At 41.7% G+C, this 16,887-nt stretch overlaps 1 protein-coding gene across 1 annotated transcript in view; it reads left to right on the top strand.

The window, feature by feature from the left end:
- Window positions 1-16,887, top strand: part of RFTN1 (raftlin, lipid raft linker 1) — a 180,604-nt gene that overhangs the window by 54,360 nt on the left and 109,357 nt on the right. Inside the window, exon 3 of the mRNA XM_005863630.2 lies at window positions 16,318-16,504. Coding sequence (XP_005863692.1) covers window positions 16,318-16,504 — 187 coding nt within the window. The remainder of the gene's footprint in view (window positions 1-16,317; window positions 16,505-16,887) is intronic.

The following is a 16,887-nucleotide window of genomic DNA, read 5'->3' as shown; positions in this document are numbered from 1 at the left end:
TGTTTTGGGATACAGCCTGGGAGTCTGCATTTTTAAGTGAACACACTCTTATCCCCCAGGTGATTCCGATGCAGGTGTGCTCAGCAGCCGTGCTGAGAACTCGTTTCCTGGGAGTTGATCTCCCATGATTTACACAGGAGTACATTCCTGGGAAACTCGGTATATATTGAACTGTACAAAACTATTTTTTTGTTTAAATGTAAAGCAAAGTGAAATTCTAGTCTTAGATGATTGTAGACAAGCTTTTCATCTCCAAACAACATCCAGTGGGATTTTCAACAATTGCCTAGGAATCAGGACAATTCTTTGTGGGGCTGCCCTGTGCTTTGTAGATGTCGCATTTGCCTGGTCTTCACCCACAGTAGTGACCTCCCAATCACTGTGGTGACTAATAGTGCCACCTACAAATTTCCAAAATGTTCTCTAGGTCCGGAGGCAGCACCATTCCCTGCGAGAGCCACTGGGCCAGATGATGGGACCAGCCTTATGTTTTAGCCAGGTGGCCATGCTGTTGGGGTACCAGCCGTGGGCAAACTACGGCCCGCGGGCCAGATCCGGCCCGTTTGAAATGAATCAAACTAAAAAGAAAAAAAGACCGTACCCTTTTATGTAATGATGTTTACTTTGAATTTATATTAGTTCACACAAATACTCCATCCATGCTTTTGTTCCGGCCCTCCGGTCCAGTTTAAGAACCCATTGTGGCCCTCGAGTCAAAAAGTTTGCCCACCCCTGGGGTAGACAGTGCATAGAGAGCAGTGTGGACATGGGCATGGTCACAAGGAAGCAATGGGAGGCTGCCCGAGGCTGAGAAGGAGGAAGGGGACTTAGGAGAGTTCAAGGGAAAGACTTGACGGGACACAGCGGCCAGATGGGTGTAGAGAAAGCGAGTGGGAGAGGGAGGTGTCTGCCGTTTTCCAGGCTTCAGGCTTGTGCTGCTCCCGGTTGTGATGCTGCTGTGACCAGGAGGGAAGAGGAGGCAGAGCGAGTGCTGAAATGATGGCAGTGTCTTGTTCTGAACATCTTGAGTTTCAGTCGCCTGTGGGATTTGCAGATGGAGATTTTTCTGAACCAACTGCTGATGTGGGTCTGTTGCTCAGGAGACAGCGACTTGGGAGTGTGGGACACTTGGAGCCGTTTTGGGGGGGATGGTGGTGGAGCCTCGGAGCGGATGAATTGGGGTTCAGGACAGTAATTCCTCCTCGGCCAGTTGGGAGAGGGAGTCACGGGACACGGCAGCCAGGGCCCTGCTGACTTTGGAGACCATAACTCTGTATTGATTCTCTGCAGCGGCACCCAAATACTGTGAGTCCAGGGGCGGGGGGAGGGGGGGAGCCTCAGTTTCCCCTTTTTGTAAAACGAGGGTCCCTTCCAACTCTGAAGTACCAACAGCATGTTTTTGAATTACCAAGAAAATGATAGTTTTAGGCACGAACACTAGGAATCTATGTTCTCAATTTGAATAGAATGGGGGGAGGGGTGTAAGAGGGACTGTTCCAGAGGCCAAGCACACAACCTACTAGTATAGACAGATGGAAACCCAGTCCAGAGCATTTACTAGTATTTATCTTAGGGGTAAGTGGCATCATCTTTAACTACAGAGGGAGTGTAATATGTAAAGATATTGGCCTCGTCCTTTCAAAATATGCCATGTAACCCAGAAGCCTTCAGGTTTTGATCTCAGACAGTTTAAAAACTTTTAGGTAGTGGAAAGACAAACAAATTGCAACATGTGTATCAGGGCAAGGACTAATACCCATCTCACAGGATTGGATTTACTTTTAAACATTTGCTTTATTTTCACGTGTCATATCCTGAAATTGAGCAAGTCTGGCTTAATGACGGTTATTTATAATCACTCTGAAGCTATTCTTATTTTTGTGGTTCTCCCATTATAGACTTCCGTGCCAGTAAACATGCTGTGCATGTATTTTCCCCTCAATCATGATTACACTACCAAATTCATTGAAAAAATAAACATTCCGTTTTTAAAAAGGGGTTTGTTGTATCTGGCCTTCCAAGGAAAACACGGGCCCAAGCAGTGTTGACTGTTGGTGGAACCTAAAAAATGTCATCAGGTAGATGATTCTCAGGCTTGTATCTCCAACCTAGAGTTCTTCTGAGCTGCAGACCTTTTGTCCAAAGAGGCTCACCTAACTTGTCCTCGGAGGTGTCCCAGAAACCCCTTGCAATCACCATCACCACGCCAAGCAGTAACTATCACCACCATCCATTTAGGTCCCTGCAAATTTGACACTTAGGGCCTGTTTATGTTACCAGCTCTTTCTCCCTCATCTTCCAGCCATTTCTTTGGTTTTGTTTCCTAATGGGACACCCCCCCCCCAAAAAAAAGAAGAAGAAGAAAGAAAAAGATTTGAATATAGAGTCTCCTAAGAAGGTAACAGAAGACAAAATAATACCTTCTCTGGTTGATGTGGAACAGATACTAGGTTAGTTTTTTTTTTAGCGTTTGTTAAACTTTTTGTTCTAATCTTGGGTTAAGAGGACCTGTCCTGTCTCAGGAGCAGTTAGAGACAGGTCGGGGTGCCTACCTGGTGGTGTTAGATGAAACCATTTGCCTGTGGAGGTCACCTGAGGCAGCAGAGATAGGGGAGACATGAACCTGAACAGGCTGCTGGTGGACTGCAGGTCCTCAGCATCATGGTGCAGTGGGAGAGCTTGGGAGGCGTGTCCTGAGCGCTGGCAGAGTGGAGGCCTCCCGTCCCCAACCTTCCGGCCTTCCCTCTCTGAAGCTGCTCCCTGTGTTTCTGGGTGTGGCCAGACACTCTCTGTTCAGCTGCCCTTTCTTTGCTGTAGCTGAGGACCAACTTTTAGGGCTTATGTTTTTCATTTAAAATGTTAGACCTGAAATGCTCCCAAGTAGAGTTGCAGGCAGGGCAGGCCTGAGGTTGAGAGGAGAATTTAGGGATGTGAGTTCTTGTTGGTGGCCATTAGTAGAGAAATTTAGGGAGTGTCGGTGAGGAAAGAAAGTGAAATTATCCCTAGGTTTATGCCTCTTTCATAGAAATATGTTCCTTTGTGCACTTAACTTTATAAATTTGGGATGGATTCAAGACAAGCATGGAGCATGGTCAGGGTTCAGGTGACCAGTTCCTGTCACATCTCCTGCCTGAGGTTCTTCCTCGGTGCCACACTCTTGTCATCTGCCTTGCCCTGGTGTGCTGTGTGGTAAAGGCTCTGCAGGGATTCTCACGTGTTTCCACCTCTTTCTCGGTCATTTCCCTCACTCTCTTGCTCCTTTTGGAATGTGGTTTATGTAGCTCACTGGGGCCTTCTGCTGCCCTTCTCCTCTGGGTACCATATCCTAGAACTGGCTCTCTAGGCTTCTCCAGGCCCTTTGCAGACATGCCCTCACCCCCTTCCTCCTACCCCATTGTCTAAGCATAGTAGAGTCTGGTGCAAATCGTGGCGATAGTAACTTTTCCACATGCCTTTTGCCTCTTATTTTTCTGAGTTTTACTGTTCTAGACCCATTTTGGTTCACATTCAGAAATGAATAGAAGTTACACCAGCATTGAAAAGAGGGTCACAGTGGGGGAAAAAATGCTGGCCTGTGGCTTAGGCTGGGAAATGAATGTCATACGTGAAAACTAAATATTGATAGAGAGCTGGAGTGGGTTCAGACATAAGTATCAACCTACGGACATAAGGATCTGCCATGCTTGGTAACAAGTTAGGAGCTGATTAGGGTTATTAATGATAATAAATTGACAATAATGGTTTTAGCAGCTCCCATATATAGAAGAGTATGGGTTCCAGGCCCAATTCTAGTGCTTTCTGTGCATTCTCTCACTTACTCTTCATGACGGTAACTCTTCAATGAGACAGGTGGACTTTTATCTGACACAGACAAAATTGGGGCTCATATCTCACCTAATGTACAGTTAGTAAAGGGCTGGCTCTGAGATTTGAGAGCTTGTTTGGAGATTCTAGCAGGGGAACACAGCTACTTGTATACCCTTGACCGAAGACCGCCCTCTCCGACCAAGTGCGCAGCTTGGAAGGGATGCACATGGATCGGTGAGGGAGGAGGGGGACACCCACCTAGCCAGGGGGACACCCGCCTAGCCAGCCAGATCAGCCGAATCAACCCTGGCGATCAATGGGGTATCACATATCACAGCCAGATCGCCCTCACATCCTGGCACTGAGATATGAACCCAGGTAACCTTGCTCCAGAGCCTGAAACTTGGCCAGTATACCCTACCTCTCGCCTGAGCCAGATTTAATACATCACCAGCTTTTGACCTTATCATTCAACTCCAGATTTCTATTCTCTTTTTGCCTAGTAGGATCTGCATCATTTACATTCAGACAAACTACACTGCAATTATGACAAAGCAATAACGATACCCACTTCTTACTGATACGTGGAAATGTGGACTATCACAAAGCCCCCATCCCACCCCCAAAGGCACCAGGCAAGGCAGCCCAGGAAGGGAGACAGCTCTGTTAAGTCGAACTATGAAGACGGCATGGATGCATTTATTAAGTGCAAGAGGGAGAATTTGCATTTCTGGAATGTAACATAAATCACCCAGAAAATCAGTACAAAGCACTTCCAGAGACTCAACAAAACAGACTGAAGGGTCCACTGTCTGTTGATATTTCGGATCTGAGTAATCTCAGCCGGGATGCCGGCTGGCCGGTTGCCTCTGGCAGCTGGTTCCAGTTTTGCCCAGAGCAGTGAGTCGCAGCTGAGATTCTCAACTTGAGATTCCCCGCGTGGGGTGGGAGGTGCGATTCAGGACGGTGTTTGGACTTGCCAACAGAGTAGGGACAGGAAAAGATTGTGAACCCACCTTCTCCAGAGAGGTAAACACTTTAGAATCTGGTGTGATGGTGTTACTAGAAATTCTCCAAGATCAGGCTTTTCAAGGTCTCAGGGACCCAAACATCACAGCTGAAGGCGGTAAGAAGTTTTGCTCTTCCCTTCTAATTTGGAAGAGTGATGAGTATAAAGAAAAGATTTCATATCCTTGAAGGAAGGTTACTCATTTGATCCCGCACTCTAAATATTTTGGCAGCTTTTCCCCAGTCCTCGGTGTTACAGGTTTATTTTGGGAAAAGAAGTGACCTTACTCATAGCTGTAACTAAAAGATGCTAAGTAAGGAATTAAATTGGCACCTTAATAAAGATAGAGAAGGGATCATGTTCTTTTGGATGGAAATAAATTTAAAGTAAATAAGTTTAAGCAAATAAATAAATTTAAAACAAAAGATTCTAGAACAGGTCTGTCCCATAGAAGTATAATGTGAGTCATCGATAACGATTTAAATTTTTCTAATTAGCCACATTAAAAAATCTAAATAGGTAAATTAATGTTTATTAATTTAACCCGGTATAGTCAAAATATTATTTTAACATATAATCAATAAAAAATTATTATTGAGATATTTTACATTCTTTTTCTCCATACAAAGTCCTCGAAATCTTGTGTGTATTTCACACTCTCAGCATATCTCAAGTCACACTAGCCACATTTCAAGTGAAAAAGAGGAAAGAAACAAGGGAGGGAAGAAGGAAGGAGATGTTAGAGAAAACCTAAACATTCCTTATACACAACTGGATGCCTATCAGATCCTCATGGGCAATCTCAAGGTAAACTTCCTGGTGGTTCATTTCAATAAATTTTCACTGGCCAAGTCCAGAAAGTCCTTCCTTCTATCCAGTTAAAATCCACCTTTTCCTTCTTGTGCCAACTGTCTTTGATAGAGGACATTTTTCTGAGTGTAAATACAAATTATTTTTTAACCACATTTCTTCTCTGTTATTCTAAACTTTAATCCCTTGGCCATTTGCTCTCACTTAGTTTTTCTACTTGATCCCATTCTCCAGCTTTTCTCCCCTTCCACTAGAATACCTGACTGAGGAGGCAGCTGGCAGGGACATACCTGCAGGCATAGACCCTGAAAACCATTAGGAATGCCCTTTTCCTTACAGTGGGAACCAAAATGCCTCTTAAAGTTGGCCTCCCAAGGCATCATAGATGTCCCCCCGCTTCCCTACCACCACCACCCCCACCCCCACCAACGCCCAATCTCTTAGATGAGCAAAAAATAAACCGGAGAGTGCTGATGACAATTTTGCATGCAAATTGGTTAGTGGAGCCGGAGCTGCTCAACTTGTACGGTATGATTTTCTATTTCCATGCACCCATTTGGGAGTTTGCATAGGAACGCAGTAATTGTTCATGCAAAGCTGGAAATGCAGGTGCAGAAGCCTTTTTTTAGAGCATGAGAACTGTCTGGCCCTGTTCTCCTTCGAGTTCTGTTGAACCTTTTGTGATGTCACACACATAGGAATATTATTTCTTTAAATGCGTTTACAACATGTGGAACTTTTTGTAAGGCTTTTGCATGGTTTACTAGTATGTGGCTGTGCCACGGAAGGCCGGTGTGTCTCTGCTGCAGCATGGAAAAGGAGAAGCCACTGTTGGGAGCGGGCTGGTGTGTCTCGGATAGTGCCCTTGAACCAACCAGTGGGTAGAAGTTGTGCTGAGCCCCAAGAGAGTGGAATTTATTCTGTCACATGCTCTTGAAACTCGTCTTGCACATAGTGAATTGTACGCCTTCCAACAATCTCCACGGGCCATTATTGTCTATTATTCTAAAATTTTAAAACCTTCTCCTAAATAAAGGCCTTATTGCTATACCAATGTGAAACTCCGTTACAGAGTTGAGACACAGATGATGACCGCTCAGGATAAAAAAAAATAGTAATATTCTCTTGTGTCCTATGTAAATGCCAAACAGAAGTGTGCTCATGCTCTTGGGGCATCATACTTTTTTCTGGGAAATGGCTTTTTTTCTATTTTATGCTGTTTGGGGTTTTAGATTGCCATTCACTTTTTTAACAATTGATTTTTAGAGAGAGAGAGAAAAGAAGGGAGGAAAGGAAGGAGGGAGGGAGAGAGAGAAATATTGATTTGTTGTTCTGCTTACTTATGGTTTATTGGTTGGTTCTTATATATGTGCCTTGACTAGGGATCGAACCACCAACCTTGGCACATTGGGACACCACTCTAGCCAACTGAGCTACCCAGCCAGGGCCTCCCAGTCACTTCTTGTATGCCACCACACTCTTTGTCCTGTCATTTGGCCATCTCTGCAAAGTGAAATTTTTACATCTTCCTTTACTTTCGTTGTCTTATCAACCTTGGATTTTTTTCCGGTGTCAGGTTTTCACATTTGTGAATTATGATGCCTCTTAGCAGTGAGAGGGAGGGGAGGTGCCCTTTCCTCTTGGGCAGTGGAGGTGAGAGGTTGAGTGGGACAGGCAGCTGGCACTGGTTAAAAGGTTTCCTGGAGCTGGATGGTCGTGGTGGTTGCACCACAGTGAGAATGTACTTGGTGCCATTGAATTGTACACTGAGAAATGGTTAACATGGCCCCTTTTATGTCATGTATATTTTACTGCCATTATAGAAGAAAGGTTTCCAAGCTCCCTCTGAGTTTTACCCTGGCTGATAGTTTTCTAGGGCTCGTTACTGTTCTTTCCTCTTGTTCTCCTGGCTGATCTACTTTGGGGCCCAGACTCTTTGGGGACCTTGAGGTTAACTATCCCCCAGAGGAGCTGTGGGTGGCAGTTAGCACTGGTTTTCTTTGATGTGCTGGTGCCATCATGATCTGGCCCGTGGCCATATTGGTGGAGAATTTCTTCCTTTAACCATGATTGTTATGAGCCTTCTCCAGGCCCTCTGGGTTGGCCCGCTTATTGGTGAATCAACCCAGCATGGCCTCTGGCCTGGGGGAACTTATTTATTGGGAAAGACAGAAAAAGAAAAAGTAAATCAATAATTTGCAAAATTAAAAATTGTGAAACAATTAAATTGTAGAATTAAAATTTGCTATGAAACAAAAGATTGGTAGGTAATGGTATAGAGCAATGCTGTCTAGTGGAAATATACCGTGAGCCACATACATAATTTCAAATTTTCTAGTAGCCACATTTTAAACAGGTGAAATTAATTTAAATAATATATTTTATTAATCCTAATATATCCAAAACACTGTCCTTTGCATGTGTTATCAATGTAAAAATAAACTACTTATTTAGATATTTTACATTCTTTTTTTCATGCTAAGACATTGACATCTGGCATATATTTTGCACATCCAGTCCGAACTAGCTACATTTCAAGTGCTAGATATTTTTAGTGCTGACTACTTTTATACAGAGTCTTGAGACTTTATCATAGAAATCTATATTAGGTCCCATTTACATTCTAAATAGTTTCATTTCCATGTTGTTTGTTCATATTCATTAGTGGCTGGTCTTTGATGCAGTCAGTTTATTGTACTACTCTCAAAATAAAAAATGCACTACCCAGGAGTGTTAGCTATCCTGCCATTATGTTCAATTAGGAAAATGGCACAAAATATTGATAAACTAGCTTCCCTTCCGACTCATGCTAAGCTTTTCTTGGATTTGGTGTGGACGACTTTGGTTAGAAATTCTGAATACTTGGTGATTTTTGTGTGTCTTTTCCATAGAAAGTACTTTTAAGTGTGTGGAATATTTTATTAATACCCTGAGTTCAGTCTCTAGCTGGTTGCTTTAATATTTGAGTAACCCACTGTGAAATTTAAGCCGCATGATGCCTGATATTTCTTAAAAAGTTTTCTTGATGAATCTTAGCCTGTGTTTTCTCTGATGAAATGGACTGGTAAGATGAGCAATCATGCCATCCATCATTTGGGTTTGATCAATGGGGTGTAGTCAGTAGGAATTATTCGGGCACTCTCCTTACAAACACCTAGATAGTGAATTTTTGACAATACAATATTGTATGTGTGTCATTGAGTGACTAATGTATGACCCTTTGAAATGACAACAAAACCAATAACAACTTGACTCCTCCTCCCCCCTCCCCTCCTCTCTCTCTCTCTCTCTCACACACACACACACACACACACACACATATTTCATGGCAGTCTGATAGTCTGATGCTTAACATTTGTGGCCCAGTGGCCTGCTTCTTAAAAACTCATATGATGAAACATCTATTGTATTGTCAGTTTCTCCCTGATTGACCTATAAAATCCAAGGTTTATGTAAGTTCAAAGTACTTTTAGTCTTACTGAGATTTCCCCTTTGAGTTGATCCATGATTTACTTAAAGTGTTAAGAATTGCATTTTATGAAATTGGATTCGTGGTTGTCAGGGCCTGGGGGAGAGGAAGTGGGAAATAACTGCTTAGTGGGTATGGGTATGGGGTTTCCTTTTGGGGTGATGACAGTGTTTTAGAACTAGTAGAGGTGATGGTTACACAACATTATGAATGTACTAAATGCCACAAAATCATTGAAATGATTAATTTTGTGTTAGGTGAATTTCACTCCAATTTAAAAAAATAAAAAAGAATAAATAGTATTATAATGGAGTGGTCTCCTGGGCCTGGATATGTGTATCCTTTATAAGTTTCAGAAATGTGAATTTATTTAATAAAAAGATGACATAAATCTGAATTTGAAAGGCCCTGAAATGAACATTTTATTCCAGAGATTCAGAAATGACACAGAAGACAAGAGCTGCAGGCATTCTTTAAAAAATTGAATTCCTATTTCTTACTGATACAATGGAAAACCTCACATTGAAAAATGATTGATTTTAGTGTTTTTGCTAAAATGGATCTACTGCAAAGCCCAGGCAGATTGATGTTACAGAAATAGCAGCCAAGAAACAAAAAAAAATTTTTTTTGGTTGAACAATGTCATTATCAGCTTCACCTGTGAGGGAACTTACCCAAGGGAGATCCTGTCTGCTTTCTAGATGGCTCCTTGGTATTGACAGATCCATTAGCAGTTGTAATTAGAAAAGCAAAGTTGGACTTTGAATAACTGGGCTAAAGTCACAAGTGATTGTTGGGCACAATTAACAGAAGCTGTTGTTCAGCACTCTGTTGCCTGCTGTAGTGAGTGGGTGACGTGTGCTGCTGCTGTACGCAGTGTTTCTTTCTTGTGTTGGAAGCTGCTCCTTTCCCACTAATAAAGTTTGAAGTAGCAAAGACATCTCGCTTTGGCTCTTCTGCAGATGTCTGAAGGGCTTCATTTCCAGGGAATAAATGGGGCTGCGGAATGTTTTTGCTAAACAAACCATTGTCATAGCAAAAGCAAAATCCTCTTTATCCCAGGAGTGTTAAGAAATATGTTTTGTTTTTTTACTCCTATTTTCATTCCTTTTTTCTTCCCTCCTGGAAAAATAGTTTACTTATATAAAGTTGTTTTCTGGAAGAAAAATAGAAAGACTTATTTCAAAAAAATCTTTGGACTAATGCCACCCAAAACACCTTTCAGGCACACCCTATATATTTTGATTTTTTAAAAACCTGCTAATTGAGTAATGGAAAATAAAAGAGTTCCAAGGGATTCAAGATATAATTATGTGGGTCTAAATTCTTTGTTCATCTCTACATCTGTATAGGAAAGGGTGGAATTAGGAAATAGAGGCCGATGTCAAACACCTACAGATGTGTCCTTGAAGACTTTGATGTAGATTGTGATGATAGGGGAATGCATGGATCTCAAGCTCTCGAATACATGGCTGATGTTCACACTGCATCTTAGTGTGTTAAGATCAGGGAACAGAAGGGTTTGGTTCCTCCATCCCTCCACATTGTCAAATGCCCCATCCAGACTCTAAAACCTACTGGGTCTTGGCTTTGGACCACATAGGGTTGAAAATAAAATGGAAATTACTTGCCAAATTTAAAGATTAGGAGAGTTTCTATGAGGATCAAGATTTTTTACTTCCTGGAGGTAAGAATGAGAAGTTCTGGCACCACTGAGCCCATGTGTCCATTGGCAATAACCAGGCTAGAAGGACAAGATGCCGCCTCGCCCTGGGGAGGTGCGGCTTTGATGTTCATTGTTCTTTATCCATCTGGTCCCTGGGAGCCCCAGTTCCTAGCTTTGAGATCTGCACAGACTCTCTCCCAGGTCATGAGATGAGATGAGGCCCTGCCCTGGCTGGTGGGAGAAGCCAGCCGGAGAACGGGGCTTTGCACAGCAATGACAAAGTCCCTGTATGGAATGAAGACAGGGCTCCCCGAGTGGTAATCCAGGGGCATCCAGCCCAGACCCTGGGCTTGCAGACTGATCACTGTGAATAAAGACTGTGGAACATGACAGATTGATCTTCAAGTCCATGTTGGACCCTAACAGTGACATCTCCTCAGACTGGGGAGTAACACTGCCAAAATGATCTCATCAGTGTTCCCTGTCAGAACATGAAGAATTAAAATTAGAAATTTTAACTTATGATGAGGTAGCTTATGTGGTTCAGTCCTGGAGTGGGGTACCAGTAAAAGCCCAGGAAGCCTACGTAACTTCAGATAACTCACAGCTCTTTCCTTGGAGCTCCCTGTCAGGAAGATGGGAGCCCAGAGACAGCCCACCCCACAGGCATCTCTTCCCTGGAACTCCCCTGGACAGCTCCCCACACATCTGGGGACAGTCAGAGCAATTTAGTGCCTTGAATTTATTTTAAGGTTAAAATTTAAAAGGTATTATTTTACTTAGGAAGCATTTAAGTATAAAATGGTTGATTGATTAGTATTTTTAGTGCCCTGATTTGGAGTGTACAGGGTCAGGGGGGTGGGTGTGAGTGAGGGAAGGAGTAATGGCTCAGCACCATATTGTCATCTCCATCTACAGCTGACCAGCCCCCCTGGCTGGCTCCCCAGTCCACTTCCCACCACTGAAGTGTGATAGTTTGGAGTTTTATCGATTACATACTCATCATCCTATTTGATTTTCATAACTGCTCTGTGATGGAAGGCAGGCTGATGTTATCATGTCCATTTTATATGAGGAAACTGAGTGTTCCTCATGCCCAGGGTTAATGCTAGTGAGGAATGTAGCTGATACTAAAATCCCAAGTTTTGTCAACACATCAACTATGGTTAATTTTTCTTATTACAGTGTGATGCATAAGAGGAAACAAGTAAAGCTTAATTTTATGATAGCAGTAAGAATGTGGAGCATTTACAAAATACTGAGCTGGAGAGACTGGCTGAGTTTGAGGTCTCAGACTGATGACTTGCAGATGCTCTTCTATACAGTTTTGTCGAAGAAGAGGGGATCTTAGTGCTGCATGGTATTTTTAGGTTTGGTGGCTGTCATGAAATTTCCCTCCTGAAAAGTTTACACGCCTGCCAAAAGTTCATTTGGTTTTTCAAATGCAACACAACGTCTATGTCACACAGAGTTATGCCCTTTCAGTTGAGTTGCTTTGTAATCTCTTGAGAGCAGAGGCAAGCTGGCCCTGGTTCCCTGGGCACAACCTACGTACAGACCCACTCCTGTCATTTGCAGGGCCTGGGACAAGGCTGCAAAGGAGATGCTGGACCCAGGCCAGCACTGGGGTGAGGCGAGTGAGGCAATATTTTTTAATAGACGAGATCAGTAACAGTGCCGTTCTGAGCGATACTGGAGCTTGAGACAAAAGGAAAAATCAATAATATTGATCCCATCTTTATTACAGTTTTTGATATTTTGTTCATTACAGACTTTTTGCATTCCTCTTCACTTTTTAACATATTGCATTAAATATTTATTTATCGTGGTTACTGAGTTTTTGGTGCCCCTCAATTATACACCTATAGCAAGCGTCTCCTCACTTACCTCATGGTAGCCTCTGTCCCACCTTGGGCCTAGGGGTGCACAGATAGGGAACAGTGTCCACCCTCGCCATAGACTAGGGAAGAAGCCTGCATAGGCCCCCAAGTTGCACCAGGGCTCTCAGGGCATGGAATTCCAGGGTCGTGGCTGTGTGAAGTGGGGGCGTGAGATATACAGGTGGACGCATGCCCGTAGGCCCCCAGGTTCCTTGCTTGCTCATGGAGAGGAGAGTGGTTGGAGGAGGGCCGAAGTGGAACCTCTGGAGAGTAATTCTCAGCACCAGAGTCTCTTGGAGGCTTGTGAAGATGAAGCTCGCTCAGATCCTGATGCAGTAGGTCTGGCGTGAGGCCTTAGAAATGGGGCCCCTTTTTCCTGATGGGTTTCTGTGCGTGGGAATTAGGGAGCGGCTCGGCTTTCTCGCCTAGAGTTCCTTTTAGGTTTTTATCCAGCAGCACAGGCAGAATGTACCCTTCAGGGGAAAGAGTGCAGACTTTTCTGCTTTCCTGGCCAGTCTTATCTTTGTCACTGTTATTATTGATGGAGGTCTCTTCAGGATGCATGAGGGTGAATCATTGCTATAGATTTTATTTTCCCGTAAATTTCTTGCATGATGTATGGAAATGAGAGCTAGAGTATCTAATGGGAAGTAGCATTCCTAAGTACCTCTAGATTTTGTTTTTAAGTGTGTGTTTTAAAATGACATTATTTTAAAAGTACATTTAAAGACGTTTAAATAATACTGTTTTTACCTATAAAGGAGAAGATTAAAATGTCTCATAAACCCTCCTCCCAAATGATCCCTGTTGATGATAATAGAATTAAAAGTACAAAATAATGTAAAAGCCACCTTTTCCATCCTCCTCTCTCTATTCCACTCCCTCTCTCTAATATTGATGTTTTGGTTTTTTTGTGTGTGTGTTTTTTCAGAAAAAAATGTATTCATGTCCTTCCTAATATTTTTATACAGGAATATCATATGGCAATATTGTCAGATATTTTGCCTCCTAAGTTAGTAGTGTATCTTGGACTTGTTTCCATCGGCAAATAACAGATTTACCTTAATCTTAAGTGGGTCATAGGATTCATCATTGGGATGTCCCAGTATTTACCTCGCCCTCCAATAAAGAAGTCTTTGGTTCCAGGCTTTTGCTATGTGAACAACCCCGTAGTGAAGATCTTTGTCAGTATATGTGTCTTTGAAAACATGTTATGAGTCCAGCCATAGTTGTAATTCCTAGTAGTGGGGTTGTTGGACAAAGGGTGTGTGCACTTTTAGATTTGAAGGCATTACCCTCCAGAAGGTTTAACCCCTATCAACAGTGATGGGCATACCTGTTTCCCCAATGTTCTTGCCCACATGGATATCATACAAGTAAAAAGAAAAACATTATATTATTCCAATAGCAATATGATATAAAATAAGTAGGAATAAACTTGATAATTGTTCAATATCTAGGTGAAGAAAACTTTAATGTGCACATAAGGGACCAAAAAAAAAGCCTTGAATAAACAAAAATTATGCCATGTTCTTGGATGGGTACTTGTAGCCTGATGAAAATATTCATTCTCCTTTAGCTAAGCTATAATTTGAACTTGACCCAATAAAAATACCAACAAGATTTTTTTTTGAGGGAGAATTTGATTAGCTGGTTTTAAAGACCAATTGAAAAAAAATACGTAATAATAGACAGGAATATTCAGATAATGAACAGGAAGATAGGAAAATTCAGGAAATAGCCTGAGCAGATATTAAAACTAATATGAAACAAAAATTATTAAAATGGGTTAATGAATCACAGTCATAAACTTAAATATATTCAGGAATATAATATATGATAAAGGTGGCATCTCAAATCAATGAGGAAAAATGTGTAAACCTTGGGGGGGAAATGTTTAATTCATATTGCATACATTCCAAATGGATCAAAAATGTACATGCAAAAATGTGAAATATGTACTATAAGATATCACAGGAGAATTATTTTATAATTCCAGATCTGCTATAACATAAAACTCAGAAGTGGTTGAAGACAAGATTGATAAATTCAACTTCATAAGAAAAATTCTTCATGACAAAACCCCAGCTTATATGCAAAGTTAAAGACAGCAAATTGGGGAAAGATATTTGTAACTGGTATCACAACTGAGGACTATATTTCCTAATATATAAAGAGTTTCTACAAACCATTAGAAAAAAGGGGGGGCTATAACTCAATAGAAGATTGGGTAAAGATATGAACTGTTCACAGAAAAGGCAAGAAAGATAGTATTTAATCATGAAATGTTTAATTAAAAAATACAAATTGCATAATAAGAGGAATATAAATGAACACCTCACTATGAGATTAGCCAGTGATTGTATAGCACTGATGAGAGGTAAATCTGTGCTACTCTGTGGAGGAAATCTGGCAATAACTGAAGATATTACAATGCATTTATCTTTAGCTCAGCAATTCCACACCTAGGAATTTACTTTTTATATGTACTTTATGAGCTATATTTTTCATTGCAGCATTACTTATAAAAACAACAGTTTGAATAATCTCTGGTCCATCACACTATGGTACCCTGTGCACCTTTAAAAAGAATGAGGAAGAACTCTCTCTACTACTGTTGAATGGATTCTAAGAAAAGTGTACTGATAACTGATTAAAAAATGATTAAAAGCAAGGTGCATTCATGTTATACTACCATTTGTGTAAAAAGGGAGGGCGATATATAGACATATTTACTTGTATGAATTTGGCGATCATTAAGGTGTATATAAAAATGGATAATACATATGTAATACCTTAATAAAGAAATGGGAGGGCGATATATAGACATATTTACTTGTATGAATTCGGCGATCGTTAAGGTTATATAAAAAATGGATAATACATATGTAATACCTTAATCAATAAAAAAATTTTAAAAAATAAAAAAATGGATAATATTGCTTGCCTGTAGGGAAAAAGCCTGAGAGGCAGAGGACAGGGCTGGGATGTAGTTTTCACTGCATATATGCTTGTACCTTTTGAATTTTGAATCTTGTCTGTCCTTAAAATTTTTTAATCTAAATTTTAATAAGTGAAAATATTTGTTTTGACATGCATAGTTCTAATGTTTAGTTAATTTGGGTGTCTACAAATAGTAATTGGCTTTTTATTTTTTTTAAGCAATTGCCTATTCATATACTTTGCCCATTTTTCTTCTTCTTTTTTTTTGAGGGGGGAGTGGTTTCTTTGTACATTAAGGAAATCACCTCTTTGTCTTAAATATCACAGAAATTTTCTTCCATTTTATCTTTTGAATTGTTTATGCTGCTGTTTGCCACCTGGCAATTTCATATTTGCATGCAGCTGTCACCTCCACCTACTCCTCCTCCTTCTCCTTCTGCTCTTTCTTTTTTATTTTTTGAGAGTGTGGAAATGACGTTTTCAAGGTAATCTCTGACAAAAATTGACTTTAGATTTAAGACATCCAATTACCAATGTTTCTGGATGAGCTGGAAAATAGTCTGCTGCGTATAAGTCCGCTTTGAAGACAGTAGTTAAGACACGAAAAAGCTCATTTTTTTAACAAGAGGTGACCTACAGGCCCCAGGAAAGGGCAAAGGGAGAGGGACTTGGATGGGGCTGGGCAGGGGGTTTTGGTGGGTCTCTGATGAGCCTTTCCTCTCTCCACTCCCAGCCGAGCTCCCGCGGTCCTCAGCAGTGAGGCTGGCCTCCCTGCGAGACCTGCCCGCCCAGCTCCTGGAGCTGTACCAGCAGGGCTTCTTGCTGGTGGCCCTGCACCCTTTCGTGCAACCAACCCACAAGCAGGAGAAGACACCCCTGGAGCACATCTTCAGGGCCATCCTGATCAAGAAAACCGACAGGTAAGGCCTCCAAGGTTGGATGGGGAGCATCATGAGGTGGCTAATGTGTGTTGACAGGGCCTCTGCCCTCTGACCGGTAAGGCAAAACATTGACAACCAGAGAAAATTTCCTAGTGTCCTGTGACTGTCCATGCCTGACTGCTTACATAGAGGATTCCATTTTACACCTTTTCCCTCCTTTAATTTATTGGATTAAACTCAGCTAGAAAAAAAGCGTCTCCTGCGAAGAGGAGTACTTCCAGAACAGTTAAAGTACAGCCAGTTAAAGTATAATGCTATAATCCAGCGGTTCTCAACCTGTGGGTCGTGACCCCTTTGGGGGTCGAACGACCCTTTCACAGGGGTCACCTAAGACCATCGGAAAACACATATATAATTACATA

Source organism: Myotis brandtii, unplaced genomic scaffold, assembly GCF_000412655.1.
Source record: "Myotis brandtii unplaced genomic scaffold, ASM41265v1 scaffold18, whole genome shotgun sequence".
Classification (NCBI taxonomy): Eukaryota; Metazoa; Chordata; class Mammalia; order Chiroptera; family Vespertilionidae; genus Myotis; species Myotis brandtii.
This window is presented reverse-complemented; position numbering and strand designations above follow the sequence as displayed.